Raw genomic sequence first — 15,563 nt, 5'->3', positions numbered from 1 at the left:
AATTTTCTCTTTACCGTTAGGTTATCGTCCTTGTTCGTTCTTACGGAGGCCACGCGATGCTTTACGACAGAGGCCAGGCCATACAATGGGGTGCTGTAGAGGCTAAACAACCGGCGGCTCTATGTGCTTTAAGGAAAAGAACCTAGATGAGTTGCTTTGTGTTTTTGCCTCTTCTTTTTTTCCTACACGACTCGAATATTCATGACTACCACTACCACTAATGTTCATGACTACCACTACCTTCCAGTTCCACCATGGATCAGTTTGGGTTCTCCATCTTGACCACCACCAGTATTTTACAGTGGCTCTCTTTCGTACCCTAGCTGAACAGAAAACCATTTTAGTATATATTTTTGTCATTTTTGGAGGATCCTGATTTTTCTGATGAAACTAACCAGAAACACCACAATCTTAAAAAAAAAAAGAAAAAAAACGATGGAGAAAGAAAAAGAAAGAAAAAGAGAAAGAGGAAAAATGTCATTGTCAAATAGAAAAAAAATGGAAAGCGGAATGATAATGGTGAGAGACGTGTGGTGAAAGCATAGCAAAGCATTGCTACACCATTGTGACATTGACAACGAAAAAGACATCCATGGCTATTCAAATAAGAGTTAGTGTGACTATGAAATTTCGGTACTGAAGAACAGAAGATGGCTAATGGGTGGAGTTTTTGGGGTAGGTGGGACTGAGTGGGTTGGATTTAGATATTTATTAGGCTAGCCCATAAAAAAATGGCATCGTTAGAAATGTAAGTTTACGTGTTTGTCAGTTTTTATTATTGTTGTCAATAAAAAATGTGACGAAAGGATTGATGTGACTACTTAAAATTTTTTAAAGATAAATTTGATTAAAATTTTTCTCAAAAATCAATTTAAAGATCGTATAATTTTTCAAAGACTAATTTAACCATCTACTAGTACAAATATAGCTAACACCAAAGTCACATAGCGTGTTTTTAGTTATTACAAGTTCTGTATAAAAAATATCACTCATCTGTATAATAGATAAATAGATCACTCATACTTGCACAATAATAATACAATTTCTTTTCTCTATTTCCTCTGACTCAATAGACAAGCTTTAATTCTGAAATAATCTCCACATCAATTATCGTTATGTCATTGTTCCGGATAATATTATCTTCCACATTAATTCTATATATATATATATAACTTTTCAAATATTTTGATGACTATTTGTTTTCTCAATTATAGAGTTACACAAATGCAATCAAGAGTTAAGAAAGTCTTCTATAAAATTAAATATCCTTGCTTCTACCTAATAGCTTAATGTTAATATATAATAAATTAAAATTAGAAAGTCAATTACTTTCGATTAATAAATTTTTTTAAAACATATTTTTATCCTAAATTTTAAATTTAATAAATTCTAAACTCTTTTTTAATCCAAAACTCTACTTTTCAAAAAATAAGAATTTTAAAATATAATTCTATAATAAAAAAATTAAATAATTTTATCTAATTTAAACTAATAAGAAAACTCAAATACACGACCTCTTAGGTGAAGGTGAATATGGAGAGACTATGTTATTTGAGCTTCTAATATCATAAACATACATGTATATGTATAGATACAAGATATTGAATATTGTGTTGACTCATATGTTATTAATAATAAATAATATACAAATCAACACATACATAGAATGAGTTAATATCAAACAGGGGTAAGATTGTGATGAACAACCTCACCATTAACTTTGAGCTTATTATTATTACACTCATCAATGACATTACAAGCCATAACCTTAGCTCCAACACCACCAACTTCAGCCTCATTGCTTCCACTGCACCGTTGACACATCCTCTTCACCCACCCAAAGCATCCCCTGCCGGTGATGCTCTCCAAAGGCGTCGGCGCCCTTCCGTTCAATCTCCGGCCCAAATAGCAAGAAATCACGGCCAGAATGGCAAGCACTGAGACAACAACAAAGAATGGAGCAACAGATCCAGATGAATGCCATGCACTTCCACTAGATTCTGCTTGTTGCTGCTGCTCTGGCTCTAGAATTGAAGAAGGTGCTACCGTTGCTGATGACATTATGTTTTTGTTTAATGTGTGATTAAGATTAGATTCTATTTTAAGGTAACCATGTTAAGTGCTACTTATATAAAAGAATATGTGTGTGGTTTAAGGTTTAAGATGTTTTTAGCTTCCTTAGCGAGGTGTGAGAACTTGAGAGCATTAGTGGAAAACAACGTGGAAAGATATAAAGTAAGCTCATACGCACATATCTACACACTCCCTTTTGTGTATTATGCTTTGTTTTTGCATTTTTTTAAATGTATTGCATACTTAACTAATAATTCACTAAATTAATTATTATATATTTATATATAAATATATGTGGTGTTCAACTTATTTTTATTTTATATTTTAATATATATATTCTATATAAATAGTTGATTTTTGATATATATATATATATATATATTTTTTTTTTTTTTTCTTTTTTCTTTTTGGTCTATCTTATGCTTACTCAACTAATTTGTGTTGGTGCCAAGGATGATGATTAACACATTTGGTGAGTATATAGAAGAGGGAATAGACTTAATTTTTTAAGGACTTAGACTTAGATTTTTATAGTTACACTATAAGGGTCAATTGGTTCAAATTTTTATTTTCTATCTTTAAAATTTTGTGAAGAAAAAGAAAGAATAAAGGATAAAAAAAATACAAACTAACTCTATCCTAAGTGTTTTATTGGTGGATAATATATAAATTGTAAGTTTGTAAATAGTTAAAAAATTTAGAAATTTGTTATAACTTCAGTAAAATGATGGATATTGGAGTTACTGGAACTTTTCTTTCATCCAAAAATAATAAACTTGAGTAATCTTAATTTACATAGATCTTAATAATAGGGTAGGTTTATTTTTCATTTTTATTTTTTTAAATTGTTATTTTGGCTTATTATTCTATTTTATTTTATCTTATTGTGTTGAGTTTTCCTGTCTTAAAAAAAAAAAGAAGTCTTAGTGAAAAAGTTTTCCTTTCTGAACAATCTTGAACCAAAACATTTAAAAAAAGGGGCCCAAGTAGTTCTGAATGTAATTTGACCTTTACACTTTTTATTGCTGATTGTTTTATCATGCATGCATGCATAGCTTTAATTATTTCTTTGTTGTGTGCAGTGTACATTGGCTTTGGCTTGGAGAAAAAGTAGGCTTTTTTGTTTTTTAGTTTTTACTTTGCTACCTTGATGAGTTTGAACTTTAAACTTCAAAGTGAGCCATATAGCCAGTAGCCACATCCTCATATGCATGCATGTATGTGAAGTTGATGTGGTCTTTTTTTTCTTCTTCTCTCTTTATCATTCTAAACATATTATAAAATTTCATCAGTTTGAAGAAAGTACTTGCCTTTGATATTGATATATTGCCTCTAATCAGTTTCCTTAACCATGACACAAAAACTGGAATATTTAACTCAATAAGTGGGTAGAAAATACTTTAGTGTGAGCAGTGTGGCTTGGGAGTAAATAAAAACGAACTCTCTACTTGTCTGAAATGAATATTCTCTTTTTTTTTTTTCAAGAGGAGTGCTAGGAGACCAGCACTTTTGTTAAATTTTGGCTAACACTTAATTATTAGAAAGAAATTGAATGATTCTAATGGTCTGCCTCTCATCCGCTGGCTTTTCTCGCTTCAATCCCAGTGGCCTGGTGTAGGCGTCCTGGCTCTTCCTTTCGCTTTGGCTCTATTCTCCTTCCTTGGGAATTTCTTTTCTTTCTTTTTACGGGTCGTAGCGGTTCTTCTATGTAAACTTAGTTGCAAAGCATCCTAGAATTGGATTTTTCCAGTACTCTCATACTAGGCTAGGCTTTTGCTTCTACTGGGATTTTGAGATCAATTGCTATTTAATAGGGTGGACATGAAGGCCTTGTTCTCTTTTCGACGGTAACTCGATAAAAAAGAAGCTAAGAGAGATGTGGCAAAGAAGGAATTGATAGAGGTGCGCCGAGAAGTTCCATACCCTCTTGATAGAGTAAATTACCTGGCTTGTACTTACTTAAGTAAAGATTGGCTTGGTGTTCAGTGTGGGCTGTCTCCTCTATCAAAATAGTAAAAGAGAAGGAAACGGGGAAGAAGCGGGGTAGAGGAATTGGTCAACTCATCAGGCTCATGACCTGAAAACTGCAGGTTCGAATCCTGCCCCCGCCTAATCATCTGCGGCCTCAATCCTTCTGATTCGTAAGTAACTCAGTGAGTGCTTTCTAAGAAGAAAGAAAATGAAAGAAGAACAACCGCGCAGGTCGTACTATCGACACATAAAACGTGTTTCATGTTTTCACGGTTCAGAATTTCCCTTTTCAGTAGTTTCGTAGTAAGAAGTTTTGGGTTAATTTTGTTTTATTGGATTTCTCTCGATTTCATACTCTTGTTATTTCACATAGGACCATTGGACTTATTAGTCGCTACTATAGGCTCGCAACCTCTCGACTTTGGTTGGACATGCCATTTTGACAATGGTGCTGGCAGTTCCAATCTTCCCGCCTTGATTCCCCCGGAATCGGCGGCAAGTTCCGAAGTGGGTGTGGGTTCACACGAAGGTTCTAGCTCGGGGTGGATACTATTAGATATAATTTTACACTATTAAAAATATTATTAATAACTAATTGATGGCTAAAAACTACAAAATTTATTAACCCCTAAACTTTCTCTTTTTTTAATTGAGAATGTAAAGTATAATTTTTAATTTTTAAATTTTTTTTTTATATTTTTTTAGTTTTACTTATGAAATATATAATGAGAAATTATATTTTACTTTCTCAAATAATAAAAAAAAAAAACCAATCTGCTGCTTATCTTAGTTAGTGGTCTTTTTTCATTCATTGAATCTATGTGTTAGCAATCTATTTCATATCATCCATAGTTATCATACCCGAATTGGGATTCAACTTGGTTATTATTAAAGCATTAAATCATTGGATCAATAATTCAACCCGTACATTATTGATCGAACTATTTAAATCATAATTAATTAATTTAATATTTAATAATATAATTGAATTTCAATTATATATTACTAGTGTATCTTCATTATTTTTTTATTATTAAATATATATAAAAATAATCAAATTAAATTAATTAAAATGATAAGATGGTTTATAATTTAACTAAAGTCTTGAGTTTAAAATTTAGAATAATAATTTTTTTATAAATTATATATAATTAATAAAAAGTATTTTAAAAAATTAAACACCAATTTTTCAATATTTTTATTTTATAGAAATTAAAAAAAAAAACATGATGTAGTATACGAAATAAATAACTTAGACTAGTGGTGACTAAACTGTTACTCTTTCCCGATGTCTTCTATAAAAATATTATTTGTATATTAAAATTAAATATTAATATATTTATATATAAATATGTATGTGGTTTAATTTATTTTTAATATATATTTATATTTTAATATATATTTTTATCCAAAGTTCTATCGACTAGAAGTATTGGCATTCTACCATCATTTTTACGTAATAATTTATCTGCTAAAATTATTGATCCTCCACTACTATTTTAAAATAATATTTTATCTGAATCACCTATTGCATATATTCTTTTCAATTTTTTTTATCACTTTACCACTCTATTTTTATTATTAAATTTGTATTTAACATTGTGTGTGGTATAAATCTTAATTTTAATTTTTTTTTCATGTGATTTTATTTTTATATAGCTGCTATTATTTTTATAGTTAGTTATAAGAAGTTCTTGATCCCAATAAAAGAGAAGAGAATTCTAATAGAAGTAAAAATAAAAAAAAATAAAAAACAACAACAAAATATACATTGACACACATTTTACATTTATTTTTTATTTTTATCTACCATATCATATACAATAAAATAGCAAACACTAACTACACAATAATTTCTTTGGCATTACCATCAAGATTATTGTGAATTAAAATTTTATTACTATTTATCACATACAAAAATACCGTTATGGGTGAAGATGAAGTAGAAAACTAGTTTCTACCTACAAAGTATAAAATGGAACTAATAAGAGAGCAAATAAAGAATTAATTGCCTAAACAATTATAATCTTAGTGATTAGGTTATAGAAAATCAAGATTCAATATTGAAAAGTATTTGTTATTATGGTTGTTTTAATATCTATTTTTTGTAAAAAAAAATTATATTTTTTGAGTTATTTATTCAAATACTACAATTTTAAAATAAGTACTTCTATAACTAAAAATTTAAATATAAAATAACTTATTTATAAGTTGCTATTAATAAAAGTTCTTATACTTTAATTTTTTTCTAGAGGAACTTATTTAAGTTGTTTACCCAAACTGAGTGATAGTACAATTGGGTCTTTTATTTGAACCCACCGGTTCTGTTCAAATCAATCTTTTGGATCGAACCAGTCAAGCTTCTGCGGATTTGTAACTAAAATAATTACCATCTGCAAGTAGGTATTAAACTAAATTGATTAACCACTACATTATGTGGACAAAAACCTATCCATCTTATCCTTTCACTTATCAGTTCTCACAATCACACATGCATTTAAGAGGTATTTACGCATTTCAATTTCAAACCATTAAACCAACACTAAGTATTAGGTGTTGTGATATTGGGAGAAAATTGGTAAAATAAATATTAATTATTTTAAAATTAAGATAGTAAAATTTATATACAATGAAAGTTATAAATTTAATAATAATTAATTTTATATTTTATTATTTTATCAATTTTTTTTATTTTAAAATTTTTTCTGTAAGTAATTCATCTATTATATTTTAAAATTAGTTTAACTAAAAAAATAATTTATCTCATTCAATTTTTCTAAATTACTTTTTATTCTAAATTTTAAATTAAAATTTAACATCTTAAACTGTAAATTTTAAATTCTCTAAAAAAGTAAGAGTTAAAAGAATTATTTTATAATAAAAAGTTAGCTAATGAAAATTGGTTCCACGTATTTCATTTCAAAATAATAGTAAAAGAGGTACACTATTAAAAAAATAATAAACATAAAATATAAAATAATATGAGTCCACAAATTGTTCTTCAGTAATGGTATATATGCAATTAATGATCAAATAATGTTACCTGACGAATAAAAGTTATTATTTTTTATTTATTTGGTCAATTTTAAATTTTAAAAATAAAATTTTAAATTTTAATAATATAAAAATAATGTATTGGTCAAAGTGTTGATTAATATTAATAAAAAATATTAATTATTTAAAATTTTTAATAATTATCTAATTATCATAATTATAATCAATATATTATAAAAACAATTAGTATTAAAATGTTAAATTATTTAATGATGATTAGTAACAAATAATCTGACTATATACAATAATGAAATTGTTTACGTCAAAATTATGTTATTTATATATATATATCTACAAAATGCGAGAAAGTAAATATAAAAATTGAAGTGACCCGATTGGGGCTGGGTCGGGTACCCATCTTAATCGCTTTGTGCACAAGCGGTTTCTGAATTCTGAATTCACTTGTGGGAACTGTGATTGGTCCAGCGCAACGAAGGGCACGATCTGTGCATGGCAGGTAGGGGTGATATGGTAATTACGGTAACCGTAGAATAAAAACAAAAACAAAAAGTCACAATGGCTGGGCTTTTGCCCCGGATGGATCTGTGTATTCTATGACTCACAGTCACAACAAAGAAATAGAAAGAGAAAGAAAGAGAAAGAAAGAGAGAGAAAGAAAGAAACCATGGATGGATAGAATAGATAGATAGATGCGGCAATGGTGACTCACTCACCTTTGAGATTCCTGCTTCACATCACATATACACACCATACACATATTCTTCCTCTCTCACACACTCACTCACTCACTCTTTTTCGGTTTAATTTTCTTTTCGTTTTTCGAATTACTATATATATTGCTTTTGTTGTTACTTTGTTATTCCGTATTTTTTGCTCGACTCTGATTGGAGAGATTAAAAAAAAAACGGAGTCTCTCTCTTGCTAGTTACTATTGGTGTTCTCCACTTCATATCACTCTGTTTAAGTGTTCTTCATTTCTGTATTTTCTATTTTTTTTTCCGAGACTGAAAACGAATATTTTATTTATTTCAAATATATTTTGTGAATTTGAATGTGAATTAGTGTATGAATTTGTAAGGTGAAGTCACTGGAGGCAGCGGTTCATCGATCTCTTCCTGAATTTGGCTGTGGAATCATACACAAAGCAAGAATCGGTCGATAAACCTCTGCATCCAGCGCTCACTTTGCCTCTTTCTCTTTTTTTTCTTTCTTTAATTATTTATTTCTGGTCCTTACGTAGCTAGATTTGTTTTTTTTTTTTCTGGATTTTCTTTTCTGCGATTGAAGAGCTAATCTTATTATGGCTATCTTCTAGCATTGAGTTAATTTGTGCATTAATCTGCGTTTCTCTTATTGGATAGTGTTCAATTTCTCTCACTGAAGCTAATGGAGAGACTTAGGTTTGGATAATTGTGATTAAATACATAATTACTCGTGATTGTGTGTTCATTTTGCATCACTTAGGAGATGTGCAGGCAAAATAGATCTAATATTATGAATCTTGTTATTTATTAGTATTAGTATTTTTTTTTAATTATTATTATGTTTCTAATTCGAGAAATCAGTGTTTTTGGAGGAAGATATTTTGATCTGATTCATTTATTATTCGCTGAGTCTCTTATATTATAACTGACACGAGAAATAGTGAAATGGATCGTAATAAAGTGTAATGATGAGAGGTCTTCTGTTTTTTACCTTTTTAAGTCATAAACTACTCTTAATAGTTCTGTCCTGTAATTTTCCTTTCAGTATTCTTTTGTTTCCCTTTCTTGCTATGATTAATACTTAATACTACATGAGGTCTTTGCTTGTTTTATGGTGCTCCTTTCTGTAGAATCAATATATGCTTTATTAAATGCTTTTATGGTGCCTAACATATGTATAACGAACCGTAACTCTACTCTGTACTGATAGATGGTAATTTTGGATTGGTGTATGTTTTCACTGTTGAAAGTACTTTCTTTATTGTTTGATTGGAATATGCGGATCAGATACTCTAAATGGGGTTATGCAGAGTCTCCTTTCCGTTTATTCCAATGCCTTAAATGCTTGCCTTGACATGCTATGCAACAAAACACGTTTTTTAGGAATTTCATAGTTTCTTTTATGATTTGGAATGAACCTTCTTGAAGAAGCCCAAAGTAGTGGTAGGGGACTGCTGCGTTGCTCTAGATATGTCATTTTCAAATAATGTTTCGGATGACATAGGTTTTCTAAACACACTGATCAACCCATCATTTTATCTCACAAGATGGAGTATGTTGGTATAAATCTACATTCCATCTTATGAAGTATGATGGGGTGATGGGTTAATATGTAAAAAACTATGTCATCCCAGCATAACTTGTCATTTTTTCCCCTGCACATGTTGGTAAAAAAAAGAGTCTCTTTGATGTATAGGGTTTCCAAATGGTAGGTTCTTATGCTTCACATTATCTAATTGTACTGTATTCTTGCCTTCATGGGATGAGTCAATAAAGACTAAAGAGTACCCTTAAAAAGGGTGCTCAAAGTTGCAAGAGAATCATCTTGCTGATGTTTTGATGTGTGGTATCAGATTCCTGTGTGTGCAAGCTTAATGGAATCGAATCAAAGCAAAAATTGGTCAAGCAAATTGGGATTATTTTCCTGATCAAACATTTTTTCATTAGGTACACGCGGAGCTCAAATTTTGCTTTTAGGAACATGGGTAAATGTTAGTGAGTAGTGTAATAATGTTAGGGAATCGTCATCATTCTATGGATATTCTGATATCTTTGCTCCTTGTTTGTTATTCTCTGATTAAAAAAAAAAAAAAAAAAGAAAATTGTCTCATAGCTCTATTTTACCTTTCTATATATTCATATTTACTTCTCACTAGCGACTGTTGCCAAATGCGGAATAATGCTATGTCATACTTTTCAATCTGATAATGATAACAACCTGATTCTAAGTCCCCATATGGGTTCCTTTTATTTGGCTCCATTCATATGGATTCTTAATGCAAATATCAAGTGTCTACATTAACTATTGAAGGTCATCTCAACTCTCAAGTGACTTGGAAAAAGAAAATGTTTTAGGATGTAAGGATGCTTCCTCTTTTTAAAGATTGGACGTTAATTTAAATGAAGCTTTGTATTGGCATCACAAATGAATTAAGAAACAAAATTTCTAGATTTAACTTACGTAATTACTGTAGAGAGATCGGATCAAATGAGCTAATAAAGAATAATATATTTGTTTGTAATTTCCTTTTGTTATAAAGAACTTTTCCAGTGAAGATAATAAATATATCAATAAGCTTTGTAAAGTAGGTATTTAGGTGTCCCTTTGTTAAGAGTAAGCAATTGCTATCTTTTATATGCCAGAGCATAGGGTTGCTGGTGAGTTAGTTTCAATTGGTGAATTAAGCAATAACTGTGATGAGTGATGAGTGATGAGTGATGATTGATGACAGTAGCATTTTTTTTTTCTTTTAATCGAGTAAGGATATTAATCTACCATCTTTAATTCGTTCTTGTCTTGGTGTTTATGTGATAAACATTAGCTTAGGGTATCTTTTCTTATAGGCGTTGATATTGGTTTTGCTATGTTGACAACAGAAATCAATTAATAATTAGTTAAATCAAATTCACACTTCAAAAATATTTTAGATTATATATCCAAATTTAAAATATATATGTTAAATTTTTACGTTTAATTAAGATGTACTTTTTTCATTGTTCCTTCAAATTTATGGTTTGAATAGATATATAGTACATCATTATGGTTGTGACTTGGCGCATACCATTGCCAATCGGGTCAAAGTGTCAACTATGACGGGTCAATAAATTCAACGTATTGATTATGAGGATGAAATTAGGAAGGATTCATTTTCTAAGGTGATAAGAATCTGCTGTTGCGATGGCTGGTATAGATAGGTGTAGCGTGGCTATCATAGATGATGACCATGATTATAGCATGCCAAACCTATGATAATTGCTCTTTGTCGTTTATGAAATGGCTACTTTGGGCAAGACTTGTAGCTTATGCAATATGTACAATGGGGTATCCAAAGAAATTGATTAATAGCTGCATTATCATGTGATTTAGTGTCACAACCAGCTTAATTATTTATGAATTGTGCCTTATCTGTTGAGTTTAGTGGGAATCAAAATAAAAGCATGCATTTAATCGGTTCTATATTGACCAAAATGCATTCGGCTAAATTATGCATATCTTGTTCTTGTCCACCTCCCACCCTAAAAGCTGTACATAAGAATGTTAATAATATCAATGTATATGGACAATTATTTGTCTAAATACATAAAATTTTAAGGTATAATTTGTTTGACTTAGAGAGAGTAAGTGATTAGTGGAGTGCTGATTATGTCGTCATGGAGCATCAACACTCTCGATGTTCTATCGGATCTGCGATTAGGAAGCAAAAAGATTGGAGTGTATTCTTAGAATCAGACTCCACAGAATAACTTTCTCAAAGTCTAAGCTTCACAATGAGGATACAAGAATAATTTTAATAATTACTATTTTCTCGAAGTTGCCTAGGTTAGTAGGTTACATGTGAAAAGGAGTAGAAGTTCTTTCAACGTTTACTTTTTTGGTGATGTACATAGATTTTCCAGATATTGGACCTGAACTAATTTGGATAGATGGTAAGCCCAGTACACTTATTAAAGCTCTGATCTCCTAAAGTGTTCTTTTGTTCATAATAGTATCAATTTAGGCAAAGTATTTGATGGAATTTTTATAGAAAGTTCCATTGGATGGAGCAGTCAAAAGTATTTATAGATTGACCCCAATTTTATTTTTATATTTACTAATTTTGAACAAAACTTTTTGTATTTTTAAAACAAACCTAAAATCATTCCAATTTCTTGATATGAGAGCCATTACTCTAGTCACAGAAATTGCCATCTACCATTGATGATAATGAACACTGCTTTTAAGTTTTAATGGTAATGTTATTAGTGGAGCATAAATTTCAGATTGCCTAGTTACATAAATTGCATTTGGTTGATCTGTTAAACAAAATCAATCACATAACAAAATATTTTTTAAAAATAAAATAAAATAACAAAAAATGTTAGCAAAGTTATGTGGAACTACATGTTCAACCATGGATAGAGAATATGTTTTGAGGTTTTTTCCCTTAGAAAAGGAAGAGAAAAGAAATCATAAATAGAAGTGAAATCAACAATTAAGGTGAAATCAAGTGAGAGAACATAAGACGAAAAGACACCACATCCAACTCAAAACCTTAAAGTGTCAAGTTAATGAGTCTCTCATCTTATAAATTCCACACACTCTTCCTTGCTTTCTTTAATGTGGGACTAATTTCATGCACTCCTTACACTTGCAACATTAACAATCTTCCCCTCAAGTGTGAGCCTCCACATCAAGCACCAACTCCCCTCTTTCTAGCTCCTCCACCATGAGTATTCGTCTATTACACCGCCGCAAAATACCACCGGACACGCCGCCCAAACCACCTTTGCCGGGAAGACTTTCGATGCTTCACCGTATTCGTCCATCACACTGCCGCAAAACACCGCGGGACACGCCGCCCGGACCACCTTTGCCGGGAAGACTTTCGATACTTCATCTTGAATACTCCTTAAAACCACCAGACCGATTAACCATCGGCTCTGATACCACTTGTTGGGCCGCTGTGGGAGCTCTCGACCACCGGGGATATTTCGGGGAAGAATCAAGTGAGATAACATAAGATGAGAAGAAAATACTCATGGACTGAGTATGGTCAAATTGAATTCCCAAAATTACTCGATTTGGAAGACTCTCATGGAAGATATGTTGTATAGCAAGGACTTGTATGATCCCGTGGAGGGCGATAAATCCAAAGGTACCAAATCTGATGCTGAATGGAAGAAGCTGAATCGGAAGGTAGTTGCTTTGATTAGGCAATGGCTTGATCTTAGCGTGTATCCACATGTTGACACCGAAACGAATGCCGAGAAGATGTGGAACAAATTGAAGGAGTTATATGAGAGGAAGAATGTGAGAAACAAAACATTCTTGATTAGGAAGCTTGTCAATATGAAGTATATTGAAGGTAAATCAATATCGGAGCACTTGAGCAATTTTCAGGAGACGGTGAACCAACTGACAAATAATGAAATCACTTTGAATGATGAGTTACAAGCCTTGTTGTTGTTGAGCTCTTTGCCTGATAGTTGGAAAGTTTTAGTTGTGACACTGACTAACTCAGCTTCAAATGAAAAGTTGACGTTAGCAATGGTTAAAAAGAGTATGTTGAATGAAGAAGCCAGCAGAAGAGAGTGAGGTTTGACTAATACCTCCTCCTAGTCAAAAGCACTTGTTTCATAGTCATAGGGGAGAAGTCAAAGTAGAAAATCTCACAGTTCTGATAAGTCAGAGAATCAAAGCAAGTCAAGAGGAAAGTACAATCCAAGAAAAGAGTTCATTTGTCACCATTGTGGCAAGTCGGGGCATATCAAGAGGTATTGTAGGTTCTTGAAAAGAGAACAATCAAGGGGAAGAAACGAAGACAAAGGTAAAGATAGTGATAAAGAAACTGCTGCTATTGTTTATGAAGATGTTCTTATTACATATGATGAAAATTATGTGAATCTTGTCTGTAATGATTCCACTTGGATTATGGACTCTGGTGCCTCATGTCATGTCACTCCGAAACGTGAATTTTTCACTTTCTATACTGCTGGAAATTTTGGCAAGATAAAATTGGGAGATAAAGGAGTGTGTGATATCACTAGTATGAGTGATATATGGCTTGAAACCAATATGGGATGCAAGTTGCAGTTGAAGAATGTTAGGCATGTGCCAGATATGCGATTCAATCTCATTTCAGTGAAGGCATCAATCAAGAGAAGTTTGTGTTATTTTGTGACAGTCAAAGTGCTATCCATCTCAACAAGAATCCGATGTTTCATTCCAGATCGAAGCACATAGAGGTGAGGTATCATTGGATACATCAAGTGCTTGAGATGAAGTCATATGTACTTGAGAAGATCCATACTGATGATAATGGTTCAGATATGATGACTAAGAGTTTACCTATAGTGAAGTTTGATTCCTACAAAGAGAAGGCGAGTTTAGTGGAACAGCCTATCCCCACTTGAGTTAGTGAGGGAGAAATTTGTTGGTGAGTCCCCAACTAAGTGGGGCCCACATATTAAAAAAAGAAATAAAAAGTGGCTAAAAGCCACGAGAGAGAAAGAGAGTTTAGCTTCTTTCATTTTGGAAGAAAGAAAGAAAAACGAAGCAGTGCCATTCGTCGAAGGAGAAGAAGAAATTTGGGGGAAAAGGGCAAGCCATTTTTATCCCATTGAATCGGTAAACTTGCTCTATTTCTTATGAAATTTTAGTATGTTATTCCTGATGTAGAGATGAACATTAGGATATAACTTGCTAGTTGTATTGTCTTCTCTTTTTGTCTGATTTGAGAAATCCACTTTGTGGAGGGTTTATGTTGATTCCATCAGTTTTGATGATATATTTTATTGATTGTTGAGATGCTCTAGTGCTACTAGAAAGACTGATTGTGTACCCATTATTTTGATAGTGAAAGATTTTTCTGGACTACGTCCCGTGGGTTTTTTGTCCCTCTTTTCAAGAATTTTCTCACGTTAAAATTCTGGTGTCTGATTATTTAATTTCTGCTATTATATTTGCTGCTTGGAGTATCTTTAGTATTGCCTATTTAATTACACAAGTTGTGGAAAAATTATTTTTGGTGCTTCCGCTTTTAGACAGGTTCTTATTTTGAACTTTTGTTGAGTTTTTCCCAACAGGTGCTGCGGCAGATCTTTGACATCAAACAAGGGAGGGCTTGGGTGGTGAGATTTCATGAGATGAAAATCGCATAGCAGACTATCTTGTTAAGAAAGGAGCTCGTGGTGAGGCCGAGCTGGTGGCGTGGTTGTGTCCTCTTGACTCAGTTCTGTCGCTAATGCATTAAGATTTGATTTAGGGTGTTCTTATATCTTTTGTTGTTTTCCTTTCTTTCGTTTTTGTACACCAAAAACTAAACATGGGAATCAGTAGGAAATAAAATGAAAATAAGAAAAGAAAAGTGACTAAATACCTTAATAGAGACAAACTTTCATTATCTCGTGGAAAAAAATCGTTAGAAAATAATGATTAACAAGAATGCAATAAATTAATTCAATCAATTTGAACTCTCGCCCACAAAAAAAAAATTGAACTCTCTATCATAGTCATGAACACATATTGGGGGATCCATTTTGGGAATGAACTATGAAGAGATTAAGCACAATGCTTCCATTTATAATGCCGCATCATTGAAAATGGGATTACGGTAGCGATTTCGGTGATTGGTCTGATTGCTCTCATATCTAAAAACTGGAATGATGACTCTTTATATTGATTTTGTGTTTTGAGCTTAGGGTTTGTTTTATAAATATGAAAAATTTTGTTGAAAATAAATAAATATAAAATAATTGATTGGAGTGAATCTATAAATATGTTTGACAACTCTATCTAATGGAGCTCTTTATGAGAGTTCT

The 15,563-nt window shown here is 31.5% G+C and overlaps 1 protein-coding gene and 1 non-coding gene across 2 annotated transcripts; one reads left to right on the top strand and one right to left on the bottom strand.

Moving 5' to 3' along the window:
• Window positions 1-1,522: 1,522 nt before the first annotated feature.
• On the bottom strand, window positions 1,523-2,181 carry LOC107619444 (uncharacterized). The gene has a single exon (XM_016321740.3). The coding sequence runs from the start codon at window positions 2,059-2,061 to the stop codon at window positions 1,678-1,680; it is 384 nt and encodes a 127-aa protein (XP_016177226.1). The 5' UTR covers window positions 2,062-2,181; the 3' UTR covers window positions 1,523-1,677.
• Window positions 2,182-4,110: 1,929 nt separating this feature from the next.
• TRNAM-CAU (transfer RNA methionine (anticodon CAU)) lies at window positions 4,111-4,184 on the top strand. Its single transcript has one exon. It is a non-coding gene; the product is annotated as a tRNA-Met (tRNA).
• The last annotated feature ends 11,379 nt before the right edge of the window (window positions 4,185-15,563 follow it).

This window comes from Arachis ipaensis, chromosome B1, assembly GCF_059453495.1.
Source record: "Arachis ipaensis isolate K30076 ecotype BB chromosome B1, ASM5945349v1, whole genome shotgun sequence".
In the NCBI taxonomy this organism is placed as follows: domain Eukaryota; kingdom Viridiplantae; phylum Streptophyta; class Magnoliopsida; order Fabales; family Fabaceae; genus Arachis; species Arachis ipaensis.
Note: the sequence above shows the minus strand (reverse complement) of the source record. Positions and strands in the feature narration are given on the sequence as shown.